Here is a 24,856-nt window from a genome sequence, read left to right on the forward strand (position 1 = left end):
GACCCAGTAATTGCAAGCCATGAAATTTATGCTGAAGTCATTGTTGTTGTTTTTTAAATGAGGAGAAACCAAGGAAACAACAATGTCTATAAATAACAGCAGTAATATGGTCAATAATGGCAAAGGGCTTTGGGATTCTTTTTTTTTTTTAGGTGAGAGGAGGAGAGATAGGCCAACTCCCGCATGCACCCCAACCAGGATCCACTCGGCAACCCTGTCTAGGGCTGATGCTCAAGTACTGAGCTATTTTTAGTGTCTGTCACTGGAATGCTCCATTGGAGCCATCTTCAGTGCCTGGGGCCATGCTGTATCCAATCAAGCCATTGGCTGCAGGAGGGGAAGAAGGAGAGAAGGGAAAGAAGGAGCGGTGGAGAAGTAGATGGCTGCTTCTCTTGTGTGCTCTGACCGGGAATCAAACTTGAGATGTCCGTACACTGAGCTGACGCTCTATCCACAGAGTTAGTGGCCAGGGCCAGGCTTTGGGGTTTTGTACATATTTCCCTATACATTATTAATGAGGGCTTTGCTGCATTCCTGTGAATAGGTTCTTATGCCCATTTCACAGATGGGAAATGGAAAGTTGAGAGAGAACAAGGGCGTGGCCCTGGTTCACGCCGGCAGATTCAGACTCGGAACCCAAGCATGTGGATTTTCACCTGGTGGGTCTGCTCAGAAACTGGAGAAAGCGGTGGGAGTCAAGGGAGCACAAGGAAGGTACCGAGACCGGAAATAATGATTGGACTTAATGTACGCTTAGTTCTGTCCCAAGTATTTTACAAGTCTTATCTATGCTAATCCTGACAACGAATTCGTGGGGAAACTGAGGCTCTGAGAGGTTGAATAACTTGTGTGTGTTGTCGAACAGGTTTCAAACGCTGGCCAGGCTGAGGCCAGGGCTTTGAGGGAGTTTTAGCTCGTTTTCTGTGGCCCTCTGCTTCACAAGAATGCATTGCTGAGTGAGCGGAAAAGTGAACAAATGGGTCAGAGGGGTTAGGACTTGACAACTAGCTTCCGCTGAGAATTAGACATCAGGATCCCCGTGGGAGGTAGGTTCTTTTCCAGAGCTCTGCAGTTTCTACATGCAGTTCAGTTGCCCAAGCCTCTCCCAAGGGTTGCTGATTCACTGGCCCTTGAAGCCACACTTTTCCATCACCCTTCACCTCTAGGCACTCTTTCCACGTTCAACTGCTTCATTGCAGAAGGCCCAGGGCCGAGTAAGTTCAGGGTAAACCAGGCATGCAGGGTGTGGACCTTCAGCAACTGAAGGAAACGGAGCTATTTCAATATGATGAAATATTCTGCAGCCGTTAAAATGATAAATGTGACTGCAGAGATGTGGAAAAGTATTGGGAAACAGCTGCACATATCTGCAGATGCCAGTGGAAGCAGTGTGCATGTTCGTGGATGAAGGTTGGACGAGGAGGAATGAAGCTGCGTCAAGGTCTCGGGATTGGATGGTGACACCATCCAATTAGTCTGCTGAGCCCGGAACCTTGGGGTCACGCCCCCCAGCTCCTGCTGCTGCTTCCCCCAGATTCAGCCAGTCACCAACTGCTGTAGATCTACATCTGTAGGTACCTTAATTCTGGTGCTCACTCCTCCTCTTCTCTGCCAGTTTCCTAGACTGGGCTCTTGTTAACTCTGACCTGGACCCCACAACTTCTTCACTGGTTGGCCAGCTTCTATTTTCTCTCCCACCGAAGTCCAAACTGGACACTGCGGTCAGAATGGTCTTGATATAAAACCCGTCTGATTATGTTACCTTGCATAGCTTCTATTTTCTTACTGCCATCAGGAGGCAAGGTGAGACCCCTTAGCATGGTATAAGAGGAGGTCCTTTGCAATCTCACCACCTTGGTCTTACCCCCAGCATGTCATGAACTCCCCCTCCTCTGCCCTTGGGCCTTTTCATGTTAGTTCCGCCCCCCCCCCCCCATCTCTTCAAGACCTCTTGATCCTCTGTGAAGTCTTCTTCACAGCAGTCCCAGGGAGAGCTGACTCCTTCACACACGCCCAAAGCCTAAATGACGGTGAATCATGCTGTGTTGTAATTGTGAGGTTTACAGCTCTCCCTCTCACCAAAACCTGAGCCCCTCAGGGCAGGGACCAGTAGCTTCCTCTCCTTCATCCTAGCCCCTCAGCATGCTACTTAGGACATGGCAGAGGAGCACAGATGTTCATTGATCGAATAAATTAATGACCAAGTGAAACAACTGATACTTCATAAATGTTTCAAAGTTGATTTAGTAATAAGTAAAAATTTCAAGGAAAACAGCACTGGAAGAAAGCATCAGGACCTTCTTCAGTGTACGAAAGCAGACGGAGTCGAGTTAGTATAAGTGGAGAAGCAGAGGAACTGCAGTTGACAGATTGGGATTGAGTTCTGGATGTCTCATACTGAGCCTTGGTTTCCTCATTTACTAAATAGACCCATAACAGTACCATATAGGGTGGTTGTGAAAAGCAAAAGAGGAAATGCAAGCCAAGGGCTTAGTACAGTGCCTGGCTCATTGTAACGGCTCAAAAAGATGCCAGCAAGCCACAGTGATTAAATCATCACTGAGGGCCTAGTGGTCTTATGCAAACATTCTTTTTTGCATCTTTCTGCTTGTTTTTCAACATATAACTTGGAAAGCTTTGACCTCAGCTGAAATGTGATTACATTAACATGAAACAGTGAAGAAAGGATCAAGGAAGAGGAAATTCAGCACTTCTCTTAGGGTCTTGTTTTCTATCCCTCTTTCAGGACATCTGACATGAGGTGGTGGTAGAACTTACTCAGGGGCTCTTGCACAGGCCAAGAATGGGTGTAGGGCTGATAAGGAGAAAGGTGCCTCTGAAAGGGACTCCTCATAGCGCTCATTCTATATTACCGTTATTACTCATCAATGGGCTGTTTTCTCTGCTGGACTGTAAGTTCCCCCAAAGACAAGCATCATGTCTATATTACTCTCCAGAGGTGAAACTAGCACCAGTGAATGAAAGTTGTTGGGCATCTGATGTCTTTCAGTGTAAAAGAAGAGGTCCCTCACAATTACAGGAGGCTGACAATTGCAGTAAGCTCCCCATAATTTTACACATCTGAGCTAAACTGGGTATTGGAAGAGATTTCTTTTGGTGGGAGATTGGGTTAGAGGTGTGTGGTTACTCAGAGCTCATGGGATGGCCAGGTGTGTGAACTCTTTCTCTGGTTCTAATTGAAGACACTGGGTCTGTATGGACTAGGGTTTTTAAGAGTTTCAGTACGTCAGACAAATGGACCAAAGTTCTTGGTTTGTGAAGATGGTTCTATCAGCATCAATATTTGCAATATAAATAGCTCTCTCAGTTTAATTGAAATTGATGAAGATTATAATATAGTATAGAAACTCTAAATCATCCTAAAATATGATATCTAAAATATTAGGGTAAAATTCTGAGACCTAGGACTCTTGACCTTAATGTGTGCCTTGAAAAAGCAACCTAATGTGTCCATGACTCTCAACACATTTCTGTGTAAGATGGCATGTATCATTTGGTCTCCATGTAATTCAGGAGGAAGACAAAAGGCTAAATAATAAATAAGATAAAGGCTGCCCTTTTGTATTTGGGTCAAGGAGTAATTTTCTTGGCCACATATGGTAAGGCCCAGATAGTTCCTGGGACCCTGTCTGACTGGATCAAGGGTTCATAACCACGATTTCGTTGATAGACTTCCTGGATCCATAAATCCCCTGAAATTGAATGCAACTTTGCATGCAGATGTGCATTTTCCTAGGGAGAAAAGGCCATACTTATACAGGATTTTCAGTAGTGTCCTTGACCCCAAAATGTTCAGAACCATTTATCTCCAGAGTAATGATGTATATTCAGAAGTCAAACTGAAAATACCCCCAGGAGAGGTAATATTATAATCATTTACACTTTAGTGTTAACGAAAAAACCTGAGTGTTTCATAACTGCATTAGGATGAGCGAGGTGAATGGGATGCTCTGGTTTTATATGTAAAGAGAGAGCATATATGTTTGAAGAGTGAAAGGGAAACTAGGGGAAAATGAAGAGGCTGCGCCCCCTGCCACAGCCAAGTTCTATCCATCAGGCATTTTTGCACACAGCAGACTCCAGAGCAGTCTCATTTATCTGAAAGTGCTCTGCGTAGCATGGTACAAGTCTCAAGTGGCGCCTGATTTCTGTTCTCAGACTGATCATTTAACACCTCCCTAGGGTGTCTCCACGATACCATCGCAGGCGATAACGGTGCACCTCTCCGTTCTGGGGAGCCTGCCAAGCGCGTCCGCCCTGTCTGAGATTGTGAACGTGGCTAAGGACCTGTCCCCCCACCCTGCCCCTAAAGCCTTGGGGGTGGGATTTGGGAGGGTGGGCTGTGGCAACTTCGCTGGGTTCAACACAAAGAGTCCTGGTCTGCGAGTCTCGAGTTCCAGTTCCTGCCACTTTTGAGCTCGCTGACCTGACGCAGGTCACCGCTAACTCTGAACCTCAGTTTTCCAACCGTGCAACGAGAAGGCTGGAAGACTCAGACCCACCCAGATGCCGTCTCAGCCAGAAGGTGCTGCTCCTTTAAGGGGGGCGGGGGCGCGGAGGAGGTAACCGCGCCCCCTTCCTCTGCTCCCCGCGCCCGTCGGACCACCTGTCTCCTGCCTCGCCCCGCCCACTCTGGAGGGGCGGGGGTGCAGGGGGCGGGGAAGGGTTTACCTTACGGGGCGGGCTCGCGGCGCATGCGCATGGCCGGACAGGTCCGTGGCGCCCTCACTTCCTGGCATTCCCCCTTCCCCCTCCTCGCCGTTACCCTGTACATCCGGGTCACTTGCCCTCCCCATTCGGAGCCGCCGTCGCTGCCGCCGCCTGGCTCGTCGCGGCTCCGCCACAGGGGCAGGTGCGGAGGGGCTCCTGGTCCGGCCGCCGCCGCTGCCCCGCTCCGGGCCCGGGGCTCCCCCTAGCGCCGCCGAGGAGCCGCCGCCGCGGCTCGAGGAGAGTGGAGGAGCGGGGCTGAGAGCCTGGAGGCTCGAGCGCAGGGTGAGTGGTTTCTCTGGACCATTTCCCCCGCTTCCCTCGTACCCCTCGCTCGCCTGCGCCCCGACCCCATTTTGGCGGAGAGGCGGGCGCGGCGGCACGGGGTCCCCCGTCGCGCGCATGGTGGGCCCGCCCGGGAGCCCACCCCGGCGCTGCGGCTGCACCTCCGCGGACGCCCCCGCGCGCCGGGGCCCCCCGCACTCATTCATTCGGATCTCCCCTTCTTCCGCCGCTTCCGGACGCACCTCCGCGCGCGCGCCCGTCGCCCCTCCCGCCCCGGTTTGCCGGCGCCCGGGGCGTGTGGCTGCCCCGCTCTCCCCGCCCGCGTCGGCGTCCGCCCCCCACTCCCTCGCCCACCGCGCTTCCCTCTGCGCGGCCGCCTTTCCCCTCTCTCTCCCTCCCTCTCTCCCTGCGCTGGTCCCCAGATCCACACCCCCTTCTCCCTCGGGCTGCGCCACGCCTCACCCCGGCACCCGGCCACCTGGTCACCGCGGTAAAGTTGGTGTTCTTATTGGCCACCCCCCTCCTCCACCTGTGCGACTGGACCTCCCAACTTACATATTATACATACAGCTTTGACCTTTGATTTCCCGGCATTTAAAGTCCAGATTCTCAGTCCCAGGGTGTGGTCTTAGCGTGTTTCCAAAACGCACAGTTTCTACTATAATTACCCAAATCTGTGACTGTCAAACTGTAGTGAAAGTGGCAGTTGCCGTGTGTGTGTGTGTGTGTGTGTGTGTGTGTGTGTGTGTGTTTATTGTGGGCTATTCTGGGCCTTATCAAATATCTTCTCCCTCCCCCCCACTCCACCCCGGAGGAGTATCTATGATGGATTAATTTTCTCTGAATGTAAAATTTGGCAGAAGGCTGTTACTTTCCCTGCTACTCCTCCACATTCCTACTCGCTTGGTTCCCTGACTGGTTTGCAACATTACCTGTTAATACTGTTCGCTGGGGAGACTTTTTTTCATCTGTCAACAGCAGTTACTGAGGGCGCCCTGGCGTGTGGAAAGCGGATGCAATGCCTGAATTCCGGCAGTACCAGAGTGCCATTCCGGATAAGACAGATTTTTGGAATTTATTTACACTCTTTCTCCCCCTCCGTAAATTTACTGATTTTGCTATCTTTTTATTCCGTAATCTTATGTGGAAAGTGAATGTCAGTCAATTGTATGTTTTTACAGGCTTGCAGCTTGGCAGCCTGACATTCCTGAGGAGTGTTGTAAATTTCAGTTACTTGAGTGTTTGGGGACTTAATTGCAAATCACTTTAGATTAATGTACCTCAAGAAAATTATACTGATCCTTTTTAATTCTTTAATTGTATTTAATAATAGACACAGAAACTTTGTGTCTAGCACAACTTGATAATTGGGGTGTATTTGATAGCCCATCTGCAAAGTGTTGCAGTTAACTAAAACTACCTAGTGGACATTCATTAAATGAGATAGTAGTACTGTTTTTGTTTGTTTGATTTTTTTTTTTTTTTTTCTGAAGCTGGAATCGGGGAGAGACAGTCAGACAGACTCCCGCATGAGCCCGACTGGTATCCACCCGGCACGCCCACCAGGGGCGACGCTCTGCCCCTCCGGGGCTTCGCTCTGCCACGACCAGAGCCACTCTAGCGCCTGGGGCAGAGGCCAAGGAGCCATCCCCAGCGCCCGGGCCATCTTGGCTCCAATGGAGCCTTGGCTGCGGGAGGGGAAGAGAGAGACAGAGAGGAAGGAGGGGGGCGTGGAGAAGCAAATGGGCGCTTCTCCTATGTGCCCTGGCCGGGAATCGAACCCGGGTCCCCCCGCACGCCAGGCCGACGCTCTACCGCAGAGCCAACCAGCCAGGGCCATTTGTTTGATTTTTAATGTGACATTCTTAGTACATAGTAATGAACTCCAAGAAAGGTTTTTAGTACTGAAATACATCTACTTTTCAATATGATAAAATTGCTGAACTAGCACCTTCTTCCAGGAGCTAAGTGTTAAAAAGGCACTTGACTTGTTCCGTTTAGGTTTTGGATGACCACTCTAGCAGTAAGATTTCTTAACTCATAGTCAAGACTGCATTGTTTTGGCAGAGCAGTTTTGCTAGATAATATTTTTAATTCCTTAAAACTTCCATAGTTATGTAGCTGCCTCAAGGGAAACTCTTGCTTTATAAAATGTAAGGATATATAGTGTGAACTCTGTATTTGATAATTGGATCGGGGCTATATCATTTTCTCCTAAGAAAGTGGTTGATCAGCCTGACCTGTGGTGGCGCAGTGGATAAAGCGTCGACCTGGAAATGCTGAGGTCGCCGGTTCGAAACCCTGGGCTTGCCTGGTCAAGGCACATATGGGAGTTGATGCTTCCTGCTCCTCCCCCCTTCTCTCTCTCTATCTCTCCTCTCTCTGTCTCTCCCTCTCCTCTCTAAAATGAATAAATAAAAAAAAAAAAAAAAAAAAAAAAAAAAAAAGAAAGTGGTTGATCAAAGGGAGGCATGATTAGTAAATAGATTCTAGTTTCCCCAGCAAAACTATAATTTCTTTTCTTTTTTTTTAAATGAGAGAAGGGAATATAGACTCCGGCATGCGCCCTGACTGGGATTCACTAGTCACCTCTGGTGTGGGTCCAGCTGTCCTCAGAGTCCCAGGCAGATGCTTGAACCGATCCAGCCACTGGCTGTGAGAGAGGGAGATGGAGAGAAGGGGGAGATGGAGGGGATGAGGGGTGGATAGTCACTTCTCATGGGTACCCTGACTGGGGATCGAACCCAGGGTGTCAGCACGCTGGGCAGACACTGTCTACTGAGCAAACCGGCCAGAACCTAAACTATAATTTCAATTTCAGATGCTAGGTAAAACTAAGTGAAGGCAGTTTAATTCTGATAGATGACAGGTGACACTGAACATAATCAAACTTAGACTTCATTCTCTGAATTTTTCCCAAAAATTGATTTAAAAATTATAAAATAGTGTCACTCTTGAAATTATTTGGCTTGTATTCTAAATGGCCATTTACCTTTACTTAGTTAAATAATTGACTGAGGAGTCTAGAGGATACTTATTTCATTTTACTTCTAGTCTCCTTGGGGAAAATACTGATCTGCCACTTATATGGGGTTACTTAGCTCATTAAGTATTGATGCACTCGACTGCTAGAACTTAAAATTAACTTTTTCTCTGTTTAAGGAAAACAGAATTATAATGTTTGTAAATATTAATAACATTACTTATATTATGCCCACTATTATTTTTGGTTTCTCCTTTCTTGTTACACACCAGACTTTAACGCAGTGCCTGCCTGTTGCACAGTGGGTATTTTGAATAATTGTATGAATGGCAAGGTCAGAGAGTTTTCCACTATTAACATCGTATTTGTAATTATGTGGCAAAAGTTTTGGAGAAAGATGATTGTTCTCAGCTGTGGTTTTCTCAAGTAGCTCCTATATTTTGAGGATTGCTTTGATTACTAAACTGCTTTGAGGTCTTTGGGGGAAAAGCACAATAGACATGTCATTTTGTGATATGCTTTAGTTCATTGAATGGGTTTATTCACTTAGAATGGATGTTTGATATGTGAATCTTGTCGGCATTCATGAGCAATAGTTAATTCAGATAATTTCTTGTTGATTAAAAATTTCTAAAACTCAGCATAAAAATTTATGAGTGTGTGTGCTCATCCTATATTATGATGCATTCACTCAATTAGGTTAATTTTTCAAGGACTGTTTCATATAGCAGACAGGGAAGGCATAAGTCAATCATGTAACAATAGTTACCTAATATTTCAGTGGAGGTGATGATGTTAATAGTAACTAGCACTTACATAGTGTTTACGACTTGCCAGGCAGTGCTGTAAGATGTTTAATTTTTATGACAGCCTTGTTAGGTAGGTAGGTGGTCATGTTCCTATCTCACAGACTTGGAAGCTAAAAGGTTATAAATATAAACTAAAATGACACAGCTAGTATGTGATAGGACTGGGTTTGGGCTCTGAATTATGCTGAAATAGTGAACAGCTACTACATGCCAAGTTCTTTCTACACGTGTTAGTTTTATGACAGTGCTGCAACGTGTAGGTTAATTCCTATTAATTCCTACTTAACATCAGGAAAGAAAGACAGACATTTTAGGTAACCTGTCCAGGTATACTCCCAAAGAGGCTAAAGAAGGCTGGCATTTAAACCCAGGCCTCTGTGACTGGTAGGCTCCCCTAAAATCCTGTTTGAAGTAAGGCCCTTTATTTGATACATTTAGGATGCATAAAGCAGCAAACTCAAAACTGTTTCAGCTGGCACGTCGGATGGATAATGTCACTTGTCCTCTAGTCTTGTGAGTTTACACAGATTATAATTTCCTGCTCACTAAAGCTTCCCCCTTACCCACCCATGGAACTATGTATATTGGAATGCAAATAAGTGACAGTTGTAAATGTTTTTAAGTTTGTTTTTTTTAAAGACTATTTGTTGATTTTAGAGAGAGGAGAGAAAAGGTGGGGATTGGGAAGAGGAAGACCAACTCTGTGCCTTGACCAGGCAAGCCCAGGCTTCAAACCAGTGACCTCAACATTCTAGGTCGATGTTTCATCTACTGTTTCACAACAGGTCAGGCTGTAAACTTCTTAAATACAGAAATCGCTCTTAGAATTTTGATTCTTTAAATATGGGCATTTCTTATGACACAGCCTGTATCCTGATGGTGGTACATTGGGTGAGAATGGCTGTTTTCAAAGATACTGGGTGTGTTTTTAAAACATCTTGTTTAAATAGAAGACCTACTACAAAGATACATTTTGTAGCTATTTAGTTTTAAAAGGTAATGTTCAGTGGTACTATTGTATGTCACCCTGGTCCTGTGCAGTCATTTTCTGCCATGCATGGACTCTCCACTTGAGATATTCTGGTTGGTACATTATGTCTAGTGTACATTACATGTAGACTGATGCAGACACTTTCACTTTGCCTGAGTATTTCTTCTAGTTATAAATTGGCATGTTCTCAGATATTCCAGATTACACCGAATATTAATTTAGGTCAAGTAATTTCAGAAAACACTTGCTATGAGAAAAATTATGACATTCCCAGATATTATTATTTGGGGATTATTTATGTAATTTCTTTGTTCTTAGTGAATAGTGAATTAAAGGCACAAATTTAAATGAAATCTGAGATTTACTAGGTCTTGAAGTAGACTCTTTTAGTCTGTTGACTTCTACTCTTATTGTGAGATTTACTCATTACAAACTTGTGTGTATGGACAAAAATTGTATTTAAATCCTGATTTACTCTTGTTTAATAGTGGGAAGGTCCTCAGATTATTTATAAGATGGGAATAATTATGTCTGCTATGTGCCTCACAAGACTTTTATGAAATTTTTGTATTTTAATGCAGTGTAATAGGGAAGGCAGAATATAACTTATTAAACTAATACATTTGTAAGCCAAATGAACATTAATTTTTTTGTTTTTGATGATCTGTTTCTTTGACATCTGGCACAAATCTTGGTATGTGATTGCTGTTAATCACCCAAATAGTTATCAAGCAGATAAGCGTGGTTATGTAAAGTGAATAAAATGTTAGTGGTCCCTCCTCAGAGTGGAATAGAAGATAGAGAAAAATGGCAATGCGAATTCAGTGCTGTGTGTGTGTTCTACAGATACCCAATCTTGTGAGTCAGGATAAAAGCCTGTGGTGTGTGTAATGGCATCTACACTCAGACCTGAAGAGTGGACCAAGGCAAAGGGGAGAATGCGTGAGAGTGGGAAGAGGAGGAGGCAGAAGCCTGGGGATGAGAGAGGTCGTGTACGTTTCAGACACGGATGCTGCTGTGTACGCCAGTGATGTAGGTTGGAAAGAGGTCATAAGTTAACCATAAGACTGGCTGTTTGAGTCACATTGATGCTGAGAGGAAACCACTGGAGGATTTTTAAGGGGGGAGAGAATGAGATACTCAATTATGTCTTTTCAAAAGATTGTCTGACATATTTTAGAGATGGATTGAAGGTGAAGATGGAATACAGGTAGGCAAGTTAAGGGGCTGTTGTTAAAGTCAAGGGAAGAACTGATAGTATTTAGTCTTTGAGTGTTGACAATGGGGAGGGATGATTTCTGGATGTGGGGCTCCACTGAGTCAGTAACTTTGCTTCTGGTTGTAGAGAAGGGAGTAAGTATCCCCAAACGACTTGCTCCTCCCTTTCATGTATAGTTGAGATGCTGTGGGCTAAGGCAAAGCCGGTTGTATTCTCAGATAAACGTTTTTCGTTGACTTTCCACATTATTAGTGGTTGCGTATGAGTTGACCCACCCCAGAGTGGAAATACAGTGTGTCCGTAAAGTCATGGTGCACTTTTGACCGGTCACAGGAAAGCAACAAAAGTTGGTAGAAGTGTGAAATCTGCACCAAATAAAAGGAGAACCCTCCCAGTTTCTGTAGGATGATGTGGCAGCATGTGCGCATGCGCAGGTGATGATGTAACACCGTGTATACAGCGGAGCAGCCCACAGCCATGCCAGTCAAGATGTGGACGGTACAGAGGAAAGTTCAGAGTTCAGTGTGTTCTGTGGCTCACTAAATTCGAATCCGTGACCAAAGTGCAACGTGAATATCAGCGCGTTTATAACGAAGCGCCACCACATAGGAATAACATTACTCGGTGGGATAAGCAGTTGAAGAAAACTGGCAGTTTGGTGGAGAACCCCCGTTCTGGTAGGCCACCAGTCAGTGAGGAGTCTGTAGAGGCTATACGGGATAGCTACCTAAGGAGTGCTAAAAAATCTGTGCGTGAGCCCACATCGAACTGCACTGAATAGGTATGAAACTGGGAGAGTTTTCCTTTTATTTGGTGCAGATTTCACATTTCTATCGTCTTTTGTTGCTTTCCTGTGACCAGTCAAAAGTGCACCATGACTTTAGGGACACACTGTATGACCCTGGAGACTCATGGGGCTTCCCTGAGTCAGGCATTCTGCGTTCTCAAGAGCCCAGTAGCAAGCTAATAGCTACTTTACAAAAGGGGCATGGCGGATAGCTGGGGCAGGGTGGCAAATGTCCAGAATCCGGGGCCACCCCTGGTGGAGGCTTCCTCCCAACATGGTCATTAGGGTTGTGAGGCCCCAGAGTACTAGCCCTTTTCTACGTGCAGCCTTTCCTGATTGGGAGAGTCTCCTATGCACTTACAGGATGAGGAGGTACAACCATGTGACACTTCAGGTCCTGCTATACAATAGGGTATCGAGGCAACAACAAGAGGACATTCAGTTGCCCCGATGAGTGTAAGCCATCAGTTCCATTCATTTTCCTTTCCTCTGTTAATCCTACCCAGCCCCTGTTAGCTGAATCTGAATGTCCCTTCCTTCCATGAGACCAGATAAGAGAGCTATAAAACTTTTGAGTCCCTCTCTAAGGTTCCCCGGACAGACCTCAGCCCCATCCCTTACAAGTTTTTCTCTGTAGGCCCTGGCCAGTTGGCTTAGTGGTAGAGCGTCAGCCTGGCGTGCAGGAGTTCTGGGTTTGATTCCTGGCCAGGGCTCACAGGAGAGGCGCCCATCTGCTTCTCCACCCCTCCCCCTTTCCTTCCTCTCTCTTTCTCTCTCTCTCTTCCCCTCCCGCAGACAAGGCTCCATTGGAGCAAAGTTGGCCCGGGCGCTGAGGATGGCTCTGCGGCCTCTGCCTCATGCGCTAGAATGGCTCTGGTTGCTACAGAGCGACACCCCCTGGTGGGTGTGCCGGGTGGATCCCCATCTGGTGCATGCGGGAGTCTGTCTGACTGCCTCCCCGTTTCCAACTTCAGAAAAATACAACCCCCCCCCAAAACACAAGTTTTTCTCTGTAAAGCAGGAGAGTAGGGGGTACAAGTAGGGAGGGATAGAAAGGGGTCACAGAAGGAGAGAGCAGCTCTGTACAATTAATTAGTCACTGGTTAATCTTCTATAGTTCAGCCAGAAGTACTGCACTTTACATAAAGCTCTGTTTGGCAGCAAGGTCATTACTTACAGTCTGTTTTAACTTTGGGGGTTCCTTGGCCCAGCAGTCACAGCATGCTGCCTTTCACCTGGCGGCACGGGCCTTTGTTGTCCCGGGGTCCTGACACATCCTTCCTGTGCCAGCCCAGAGGGGAGCGAACAACCAGTTCACTTGGGTGGCTGGTTTCAGCCCCACTTCTCACGGCTCAGTTTCTAAAATCTTAGTTGAGCTCCTTGTTCATTAACAGGTAGGACAGTGGAGATCCTTATTTCCACCTCTCGCCACTCCCCATTAGGGTAGCTGCCTGATCCTGGGATGTCTTCTCATTTTGCAGACCTCTGCCCTTGGGGGCCTTTATCTTCCTTGCCGGAAAGTCAGTCGTGGTTCTGTCAGAACCCCATCCATGTTGCCAAAACTAGCCCGAACCATGACAGTCTAAGATCTTACCCTACTTGCAAGCTAATAAGTTACCCTGCCGCATTTTGGTGGATCCTGGTAGAAGACACGAGGTTCTTGTAGAAGAGGGGAAGGATGGTTCATTACTCTCAGTGACAGCAGTAGCCAGAGTGTCCGCATTTGATCTGGTTTCCTCATCCTTCTTAGGTTATATTGATAGTTGCATGCAGAGAGGGCTGTATTATTGGAGAAAAGCCCTGAGTTTAGGGAACCCAAATCTTTTGTAATGAGCGGTCCTGTGCCTATCTTTTGCTCAAGGATTCTTATATTATTATACTAGACAGTAAGCACGCCTGTTCTTTGCTCCGGAGGGAGACTGTATCTTTCACGGTTGTTGCTGTTACAGATATGCTTGAGGATACAGTTATAGTACAGAGCAAAGGGCAATGGGCACCCTCTGCTTGCAACACGTTCAGAAAAAACAAGACCTATGGAGAATTGTTTCCCAACATAGGGAAGTTGTATCTCAATAAATTTGACTAAAAAATACCTGGCATGTAGTGAGAATACAGTACACATTATTATTGCTGTTTATTTCCTTGATGTCCTTTGAGGGGCAAACCCAATATGCAGTATCCTTGATAGAATTTTGAGATTAATTTTGTCCAAGGCAGGTGGTGGCTAACTAATAACATTTACTCAAAAAGTAATGACCAGCGTGTTTAGATATCTTTTGATTTGAAAAGAATCATATGTGGTTTTTTGAGACCTTTTAAGTGAAATGAGAAAACCACCTTGGGTTGCAAGGTCTGAATTAGCTTTTGTTTATATTAAATATATATATAAAGTTCTCTACTTAAAATTCTGGCAAATTCTAACAAAACTTAATTAAGCACAACATTTTTAAGTGAGGCTTCTTTTCCTTTAGATCTTAGGACTTAGGGGTGTAAGAGAGGCCACCACATGTTGTTAAGGGGAGGTTTAAACTTGCAGTTTTTAATGTGTGTGTGCTTTTCCCCCTAAGGGCTAAGACTTTATTTCATTGATTAGCACCACCTAATTTCTCCCAGTTATTTTCTGTAAACAAGCATTCAAAAAATATTATTTTGAAAGCCAACTTTAGGTTTGATCTTATTGTAACTTAGATATCTAACATGTTCTGGTATTACATAAATGTATTTACCAAGTTGTTTTTAAAAGTATAGAGAAGCCAGCTTCTTCCATTTACTTGAGTTAAAGTAAACATGAATTTACAGATTGGGAAATGTAAAATCTTTTTGTTATGATGGCACTAGTTCTGAGTTGCTAGTGGGCAGGTTGATTGATGCCTCAGACTAAAGGGCTGAAGCATTTTGGAAATAGCCTTTGATAATTGGGACAGACTATATTAAAAATGTGAATATATTAAACTAAAGATTTTCCTTCTTATTTATAGAACAGTATGTTGAAGTAGTAGTCAAACTATGTGGCTGGGGTTGGCAACCCTTTGAAATGGGTGTGCCAAAGTTCCATTATAGTATGTGTCATGGTGACAACTGGCCAATGTTGTGTCTTTGGTATGTGTCACTGACCCCTTCTTAGTAATCTGTTAGCTTATTAAATATGTGTCTTGTAAGCACTTCATTTTAGATGGTATTGTGTTCTTTATGAGTAATTTTTTAAAGTAGTGTTTATTATTTTAAAATTTAATTTAATTTTTAAAACCATTCTCTGTTTGCCTAGTATGGGTAAATAGATAGCTTATGCATTTAAGTAATTTACAAATATTTAAGCACTTCAAACCTCTTGCTAGTTGAGGTGTACAAGCAGAACATTTTGTGGAGTTCTTTCAGTGCCTCTGGGCTCTCAGATCCCTTCTAGGATCTTATTTGGGCCTCACAACTAAGAGATGAATGAACAGTTTTTAAAACTGTATAACTGGTTGACAGTATTATAGGAAAATGGCCCCAGTCATAAAGTAGGGCTAAACAGGTGCTCGGAGACCATTTATCCCAGGCAGTTTTTCCCTTGTAGCTAAGGTAGCATTACATGTTGAGTCTTGTTATCTAATTGACTGTACCTAATTATTTTCTTTTTTGTATTTTTCTTTTCTTTTTTTTTCCTCTTTTTATTTATATCCACTTTTAGTAATGATATGCTATGAAAACACTTGGCATGCCATCATAGCCATTTTAAAGGAAAGACTTTACTTTTGCATGGTGTCTGGCCGTGTAAGTTACTGAGTCTTTTTTGTATTTTTCTTAAGTGAGAAGCGAGGAGGCAGAGAGACAGACTCCTGCATGCACCCAACTGGGATCCACCCGGTATGCCCACCAGGGGGCGATGCTCCGATGCAACCAGAGCCAGTCTAGTGCCTGAGGCAGAGGCTATGGAACCATCCTCAGTGCCCGGGCCAACTTTGCTCCAATGGAGTCCTGGCTGTGGGAGGAGAAGAGAGAGATAGAGAGAAAGGAGAGGGGAAAGGGTGGAGAAGCAGATGGGCGCTTCTCCTGTGTGCCCTGGCCAGGAATTGAACTCGGGACTTCCACACGCCAGGCTGATGCTCTACCACTGAGCCGACCTGCCAGGGCCTGACTGTACCTAATTTTTATACCGTTTTCCCTCAAGCTCTGTAAAATGGAAACTGTAAGTAAACTCCAGTTTCATGGAAACTCATGAAAAGTCATGAGTTAGCTGACAATACTGGAAAAGAGACTGCCAGGAACTATTCATTACTTGTCAATAAATTTAAATATTTAATGTGTTCTGGTATTTCATAAATATATTTACCAAGTTGTTTTCAAATATACAGAGAAATCAACTTCATTTTTTCTGTTCTTTGGGTTAAAGTGTACATAGTTCACCTTCAGGCCTTTTTAGTCCCTTGGGTTTAGATATGACCTTGTTGGACATCTATCCAAAGAGAGTTCTGAGAATCCTGCTTTCTTTATCAGTCTCTGGTATAGGAATTTCCTAGACCATGGTCCAGTTTTGAAACACATTTATCAGTGCAGTAGTTTCTGTTCCTTATCATACTTCATCTTTAGTCTCACCCTGCCACACCACTTACCTGCTTTCTATCTCTATAGATTTTTCTTCTGGACATTTTTTTTTTTACAGGGACAGAGAGAGAGTCAGAGAGAGGGATAGACAGGGACAGACAGATAGTAACAGAGAAAAATGAGAAGCATCAATCATCAGTTTTTCGTTGCAACACCTTAGTTACTCATTGATTGCTTTCTCATATGTGCCTTGACCACAGGCCTTCAGCAGACTGAGTAACCCCTTGCTGGAGCCAGCGCCCTTGGGTCCAAGCTGGTGAGATTTTGCTCAAACCAGATGAGCCTGCACTCAAGCTGGTAACCTTGGGGGTCTTGAACCAGGGTCCTCTGCATCCCAGTCCGACGCTCTATTCACTGTGCCACCGCCTGGTCAGGCTCTTCTGGACATTTTTTATAAATGAAATCATGATATATAGGGTCTTTGTTGTTGTTTCTGTATCTAGCTTCCTTCATTTAATGTTTCTTTTTCTTTTTTTTTAATTCAGTGAGAGGAGGGGAGGCAGAGAGACAGATTCCCACATGTGTCTGGACCAGAATTCACCTGGCAAGGCTGCTAGGGGGCAATGCTTTGCTGCTCAGTAACCGAGCTCTTGCCCATGGAGCCATCCTCAGCGCCCGGGGCCACCTCACTCCAGTCGAGCCATGGCTGCAGGAAGGGAAGAGGGGGACAGAGAGAGAGAAAGAAGTGAGAGGAGGATGAGTGGAGAAGCAGATGGGCGCTTCTCCTGTGTGCCCCGACTAGGAATTGAACCCGGAACATCCACACGCCAGCTGATGCGCTCTACCACTGAGCCAAACGGCCAGGGCACATTTAATGTTTTTGAGTCTTATCCTTGTTAAGCGTATCACTAACTTGTTCCACTTTATTGCTGAGTAGTATTTCATTATATGGAAGTACCACATTTTGTTTCTTCACCAGTTGAGGTACACTTGGATTGTTTCTACTTTTTTGACTGTTACAAATAATGCTGCTACAAACATTTGTGTGCAAATTTTTGTGCAACCCTATGTTTTCATGTCTTTTGGTTAGCTGCCCTGGAATGGAATTTTTGGGTCATATGGTAAATTTATGTTTAATTTTTAAAGAAACTGTTGTCCAGTCTATACTATTTTACATCCCATCAGCAGAGTATAGTGTGAGGATTTCAGTTTCTTTAAATCCAACACTTGTCATTTGCTTTTGGGTTATAGCCATTTTGGTGAATGTGGAGTGCTATATCATTGTGGTTTAAATTTGCATTCCCCTAATGGCTAATGGTGTTAATGGTTTTGAACATCTTTTCAAGCCATTCTCATATATTTTTTTTTGTGGCACATCTATCAAATCTTTTGCCCATTTTAAATTAATCTTCCTGAGTTGTTAGAATTCTTTTATCTAGTCTGAATCCAAGTCCTTTGTCAGAGACATGATTTGCAATTTTTTTTCCCAGTCCATGGTCTGTCTTTTTATTTTCTTAATGGTGTCTTTTGAGGTGCAAGGATTTTGAATATTGATGGGGTCTAGTTTATCTTTTTTTCAAGGATCATGCTTTTGGTGCTGTGTTTAAGAAATCTTTGCCAAACCCAAGCTCATGAGATTTACTCCTGTGTTTTCTCCTAAAAGTCTGGTGGTTTTAACTCTTACATTTACATCTATTTTTTATTTATTTATTTTTATTATTTAAGTGAGAAGAGGGGGGATAAAGAGACAGACTCCTGCATGGGCCCCGGCCAGGATCCACCTGGCAACCCGTCTGGGGCCGATGCTCTGCCCATCCTGGGCCTATGCTTGCAACTGAGCTATTTTTAGCACCTAAGGTAGAGGCTCCATGGGGCCATTCTCAGTGCTGGGGGCTGATGCACTTGAATCAATAGAGCTGTGACTGGGGGAGGAGGAGGAGGAGAGAGATAGAGAAGGGAGAGGGGGAGGGGTGGAGAAGCAGATGGGCACTTCTCCTGTGTGCCCTGACCAAGAATCAAACCTGGGACATCCACACATGCCAGGACAGCATTCTACCACTGAGCTAACTGGCCAGGGCATCTATGATCAATTTTTAAATAACTTTTGTATAGAGCATGAGGTAAATTTCTAAGTTCATCTTTTTGTACAGGGATATCCAGTTCATTGTCTCATCACCATGTGTTGAAAAGACTCTGCTTTCCCCCATTGAATTGCCTTAGTAGCTTTGTGGAGAATCAGTTGACTGTAGATATACACGTATATTTCGGGACTGCCATTTCTGTTTCATTGGTCTACACGTCTAAGCATCGGCCAATACCATATGTCTTGATTACATACTATATTTTAATTCAAATAGCATTCTTTTCTTGTAAAAATATGTGCTTATATTTATTTAAAAAATTGAAACAATAGAGAAAAATAAAAGAAGAAAGCAAAAACGACCATCTAACTAGTCATTATTCTCTGCCATCTCTGCACATATGCGTGTTGTACGCGCGCACACATACTCTCCACAGTTACACATAAAGACACACCAGTATTTGCCCACGCTCATTGTTCTTGTGTACTTTCTGAGTGAATATGTGTATTGTCAGCTTTAAGAGGAAACTGATTCTTTCCTTTCTTCAGGCACTTCTGTAATCCTGTGAGTTTTTACTGACATAAACTTTGAACAGAGTTCTTTGGGTGAGAACTGAGTGCCTTTTTATTGGTAGCATGTTAAGTGGAATTTATTTCTCACTTTTTTTGCTGAAAGACTACAAAATAGATTTTTAAATGTGTGTTTTGTGTATAGATGGCAAATTATGTGTGGAAGTTTAACAAAATTAATTCCTAAATCCATTTTTAAACATTGAAAGTCTCCCTAAATCTGCTCTTGAGTGTTAGACGAACTTTCTGGCAGTTGTGGCAGTGTGGAGCCAGAGAGGAGATGTGTGTGGGGAGAGAGGTTCATTTGCGGCCACGTGGGACTGGGTCCCCGGCAGGAGCTTGATTTTCCCATGTTAACAAAGTGGTAAGGACCTTTGTTCTTCTGCACTTTGTGAATTCAGCTTTGTGACTACCACTGCTGGAGCTCGGAGCCGTCCCTGGGGTAGTAGCAGGAGCCATCATGGAGCAGTGACCCAACTCGGAAGCACTTCTCAGGGGAGAGTAGGACAGGCCCCAGAAACTCCTGTCACATTCATTTGTGTTTTTCTTGTAGTATGATTTTTATGTGATGATTACATGGTGTAGGAGATGCAACAGGTCTAGGAGGCCTTACAGAGTATGCTTAATTTAAAAAGGGTTGTAGCTTGATCTCCGGCCGCGGGAGCCACTCCACAGTGGGGAGTTCGGGAGGGTACAGTGAGTCACCTTTCGGAAAGCCGTCCTCACACTGGTTTAGTGGAAATCTTGTGTTTGAAAAAGGCATGCTTAAATTGTGCGGGGAGCTAGATTGCCGAATGAAATTATTTAAATGAAGTTTTTGTACAAGATTTTTAAGTTAAAACTTGAAATAAGAAATTTTCAGATGACAAATAAACTTTTCAGAATGAAAAGCAGAACAGTAAAATGTTTATGGTGGCAACTCTGTGGGGTGGGATTATGGCACTTTCTTCCTGCTTTTGATAGAAAATTTAGAAAAATGTTAAATACATATATTATGTAATAAGATCTTGAAATGGAACTCTTTCATTCTGAGTTTGGCCCTAAGTCAGTGATGCATATTTCTATAGTAAGTTGACAATGCAGGCCTTAGAATAGGAAGAGCCAGAAAATGGATTTTGTGACTTCTAACATGTACCCCATCTGTTGGTGTAAAAAGAGTCAGTAAATTGGAAATTAGAAGAGTTTTTGAAATGAGCTGCTGGGAATTGGAAAAGAGTTTTTGAGCCAAGTTGTTGGTGTGCTAGGAGTTTCCCGATTTCCCCCTCAAGTGCAAGGGCTTTATGGTAAGGACTCAGGAGGCTAGGGCCCCTGGTGGATGTCCATGCTCGTCTCACGGGCACCTTGGGGAAGAAAGGCTGTCCTGCAGCAAAGCCAAGCGAGGCTCCTGTGCCTGGGGGTGCGGGGAACACGGGATGGACTGGCCATCCTCCCCAGGGTCTTTGCAGCAAGTGGTACAGGTTCCCCACAGAACAGATGAGAGCCTCCAGTGAGGGAGAGCCCACAGGATGAGGGCGGCCTGGGGCAGGGCAGGGCGCCCTGAGGAGTGAATGACTGCAGGCTCTGAGGACAGGCATCTTTCCTCAAGGGAATTGTTGTGGGGAGAGCTCCCGAGGGGTCTCTGAAAACATTCCCAGACCGAGCGGCTCCGAGCACTTGGAGCGAGAGGGCGCCTCTGCCCTCTAGTGACAGTAAGGTGGAGGGAGGGTGAAGCAGCCTCCTGGTGCCTCCACCTCGGGCTAGCCGGCCACAGGCCCGCTGGGGGGGGGGGGGGGGGGGGGGGGCGGGCGGGCGGGGCGGAGCTGTCGGCAGGTACATTCAACTAGAGCTCTCAAGTTCTAAACTCACATCATTTGTATGATTTGAAAATGACCGAAGTCATAGGCCTGCTTAAATAAAAGTTCAGGGACATTAACTGTAGCCATGGAGTAAGTTTAAAGGACAGTGGCAGACAGAAAGTTGCTTTATGGTTTCATCCCACAAATGGTGCTCTTTCAGGGTAATGGTTACAGCTGTTTTCTTAATAAATAAGATACCAATGAAAACGAATTTTTATAAGAAGAATGTGTCCATTGAAGCATTTTGTCGTCTAATAACATGTCATCAACTTTGGGACCAGGCAGACATGTGCTTGAGTCAGATCAGTCCTTTATTTGTACTGGCATGAAGTAAGTAAACCAATTCTGAGGTTGATGTTTCTCATTTACTTTGTATAAATAGTCATCTGTTTTATAGTGTTTATGAAAAAATATGTTCTGTAGTAAAATGCATAATATACATGCATTATGATATACAAATATTAATGACCTTCTTCCCTACCTATAGCAAGTATTTCCCATGGTTTTAAATATGTTTCTTAATATGGCGTTTGTTTTCTCTAAATGGATTCCCTAAAAATACCATTTGGATTAGCAGACTCAGGATGACTGCAGGATACTAGCAAGGATGTAAGAAATGTTAGTTTTAGTGGTGCAGTGGATAGAGCGCTGGACTAGGACACACAGGACCCAGGTTCAGAATCTCGAGGTCGCTGGCTTGAGCATGGGCTCATGTGGTTTGAGCGTGGGCTTACCAGCTTGAGAGTGGGATTATAGACATGACTCCAAGATCACTGGTTTGGGCCCAGGGTCTCTGGCTTGAGCAAGGGGTCACTTGGTCTGCTGTAGCCCCCCCACCCAAGGCACATATGAGAAAGCAATCAATGAACAACTAAGGAGACGCAACAAAGAACTGATGCTTCTCATCTCCCTGTCTGTCTCTAACTGTCCCTCTCACAGAAAAAGAAGAAATGTCAGTTGTAATAGAGCAAAAAATTCCACTTTTGATTTGAAATGTGAAGGGTTTTCAGAAAGAATGAAAAGTAGTCTTACCTGCGTGTTGGTGCTTAGTGAGGAAGCCTATGAATTAGGGCTCTGAAGAGCAGGCAGGCCCCGGAGGGGCTCTTCCGTTCCTGCTCTTGGAGCCATGTGCAGCGTGTCAGACAGAAGAGGCATCTCTGCAGAGAGGACACCCTGTAAGAGCTTTGAGTTCCTTATTTCACTTAGACATTTTAAAAAGATGTTGCTGTTTTGTCATGTCATCTTTGTAGATGTTCTCATACTTTTTGAATGTTCAGACTTTATAGTTTGAAACTAAAATTTATTTTTAAGGCATCTCTTGATGTATTAAAAGCTGATTTCTATCATCTTTAATGTGATAGTGTCTTTGATTGTTTATACTCTGCACCTCAGAAGTTACATTTGTAACATAGTTAAGTTTTGCTTATTTGTAGAAGTAGGTTTAAATTAGGAAGGAAATTACAGTGGAAATTATATACTACTCACAAAAATTAGGGGGATATTTTAAAGTGAGTATGAAGCCTTTTACTTGAGTAAAAGACAGAATATTCTTTTATGCCAGGGGGGAGATAGACTGACTACTTCTTGTGCCTTGACTGGGATCCATCAGGCAACCCCATCAGGGTCAATGTTAGAGTACCAAGCTCTTTTTAGTGCCCAAGGCTGAAGCACAAGCAAGAATCAAACTAGCTATCCTCAGCGCCCAGGAGCCACACTCGAACTGGTTGATCCACTCACTGGCTGTGGGAGGAGAAGAGGGAGAGAATGGGGAGAACAAGGGGGCTAAGAAGCAGATGGTTGCTTCTCCTGTGTGCCCTGACCAGGATTCCCAGGACGTCCGTACGCCGGGCTGATGCTCTATCCACTGAGCCACCAGCCAGGGCCCAGAATAGTCTTAATAATTTGTTCAAGGGTCTTGGTTATAAGTTGCAAAACTGACAGGGTAACTAAGTTGGATGCAAAAGTAATTGATTGTGGTGATGATAGGTAGCTTAGTGTTAGGGGAAAGACTAGGAATCCAGGTTCAAAAACGAGCAGTTAACCAAAGCAGGGTGAGCATCAAGAAAGTACAGCCCAGGTTATGTTGCATAACAAGTGGTCTTTGGACCATTCTCAAGATTTGAACCATTCTCTCATAGCTTAAAGAAATTCTAATTTGTTGATTTTTTTTCTATTATTGTGTCTATATTAATGCTTTGAGAATAAAACACATAACACGGTTTTGAGCACATAGTATGTATGCATGTTGACAGATTTCAGGAAATAATTTCTTGTTACATAACGGCAACAGGAGGCTGTGTACATACATGCGTACTCCAAAATGTGGAAGTACTGAATGTTTCACTTGGTTATCTCTGCAAAACTTCTAAAAGTTAGGAAAAACAAAGTTCTACTAAAGAATAACCAGCTTTTTTCTTGTGAGAAACTAACCTTTTGTAGCTGTGTGTATTGATTTTTGGGTTTTTTTTGTGTGTGTGTGTGACAGGCAGAGAAAGACAGAGAGAGGGACAAATAAGAGATAGACAGACAGGAAGGGAGAGAGATGAGAAGCATCAGTTCTTTGTTGCTGCACTTTAGTTGTTCATTGATTGCTTTCTCATCTGTGCCTTGACAGGGGGGCTACAGCAGACCGAGTGACCCCGCACTCAAGCCAGCGATGCCAGGGTTTTGAACCTGGGTCCTCTGTGTCCCAGTCTGATGCTCTATCCACTGCCTGGTCAGGCGTGTATTGATATTTTATCTGTTGAACCCATTAGATATCATGTGGCTACCAGTGGCGATTTCGTTCTTAGGAGAAAAGCCTATGAGCCATATAAGGTCGCTTTTATTAAGAGGACAGGTAGACACAGGAGAAACCCAGTTCATCCCAGGATGTGTAGCATGTTGGACTGTGTGTTTTAAACATAAAGCTTTAACATATAAATATATACTTGTTGATCATTACAAGAGTCTTTTTATAGTAGTCCATGTCCTTTTTTGAAAGTGCTTTTCCCCTCATTGGTTTGTAAGTTCAGACTTGAATAGTCAAAATCTGAAGTTATCTAAATTCTCCAATAAGAAATAAAAGAAGAGCAAGCAGATAAACCTTAATCTTAAGGTTCAAACATACTTAGCAAATGGGACAGTGCTTATTGAAAAATTAGCATGATTTTGTATTTGGTGTGACTGAAGGGATTCTTGATGTTGCCTCAGTCTCAGGTAACAAAGCCTTTTTTTTCTTGAACATTTTTGTGTTAATGCATTACTTAACCCTTATTAACAATCAGATGGCTAGCATCTAAAATGCCTATTTTAAGAGGAGAGAATATCCTCCTTTTCCAGGATAATGGATATGTTCATAAAAATCCTACAGATTTGTTTTACTTAATTTCAACCATATGAAAAATATCTTTGGGAGTTGTTAGTGGTGATGGCATTTTTTAAACCATTACAAGGCAAACTCCTAGGTCATCCCTCCTGGTGCTGTCCCTGACACTGTCCTCTAGATCAGTGGTCCCCAACCCCCAGGCCGTGGACCAGTACCGGTCCATGGGCCATTTGGTACCGGTCCGCAGAGAAAGAATAAATAACTTACATTATTTCCGTTTTATTTATATTTAAGTCTGAATGATGTTTTATTTTTAAAAAATGACCAGATTCCCTCTGTTACATCCATCTAAGACTCACTCTTGACGCTTGTCTCGGTCACGTGATACATTTATCCATCCCACCCTAAAGGCCGGTCTGTGAAAATATTTTCTGACATTAAACTGGTCTGTGGCCCAAAAAAGGTTGGGGACCACTGCTCTAGATGTACTTTAGTTACTCTTTCTCGCCACACTTTCTTCGTAGAACTCTAGTGTTGTGTTTTGCTTAGTTACCTTGTATTGTAGTCATTTGTTTACATGTCATCATCTCGGACTATGAGTTTCTGGAGGTCTTGTCTTACCCAGCAGTCTGTACTCTGCCTTGCATATAACATTGGGACTTTGAAAAAAACAAACAAACAAACAAAACAAAACATTGGGCCTACTGGAGGTCTTTTTCTAACCTTTATTGAATTGTC

The 24,856-nt window shown here is 44.0% G+C and overlaps 1 protein-coding gene and 1 non-coding gene across 12 annotated transcripts in view; one reads left to right on the forward strand and one right to left on the reverse strand.

Annotated features, from left to right (window-relative positions):
* The window catches only part of CYRIB (CYFIP related Rac1 interactor B), a 149,752-nt gene that overhangs the window by 59,880 nt on the left and 65,016 nt on the right, over positions 1 to 24,856 (forward strand). The window contains exon 1 of one of the 11 annotated variants that reach the window (XM_066265663.1): positions 4,716 to 4,869. The exons of 8 other annotated variants lie outside the window; for them this stretch is intronic. In XM_066265663.1, coding sequence (XP_066121760.1) covers positions 4,716 to 4,869 — 154 coding nt within the window. Of the gene's footprint in view, positions 1 to 4,715; positions 4,870 to 4,915; positions 5,014 to 24,856 lie in introns of those variants that run through there. 2 more of the 11 variants (XM_066265659.1, XM_066265654.1) reach the window with 2 other exon arrangements.
* LOC136332857 (small nucleolar RNA SNORA15) lies at positions 15,455 to 15,628 on the reverse strand. The gene has a single exon (XR_010730985.1). It is a non-coding gene; the product is annotated as a small nucleolar RNA SNORA15 (small nucleolar RNA).

This window comes from Saccopteryx bilineata, chromosome 3, assembly GCF_036850765.1.
Source record: "Saccopteryx bilineata isolate mSacBil1 chromosome 3, mSacBil1_pri_phased_curated, whole genome shotgun sequence".
Lineage (NCBI taxonomy): Eukaryota > Metazoa > Chordata > Mammalia > Chiroptera > Emballonuridae > Saccopteryx > Saccopteryx bilineata.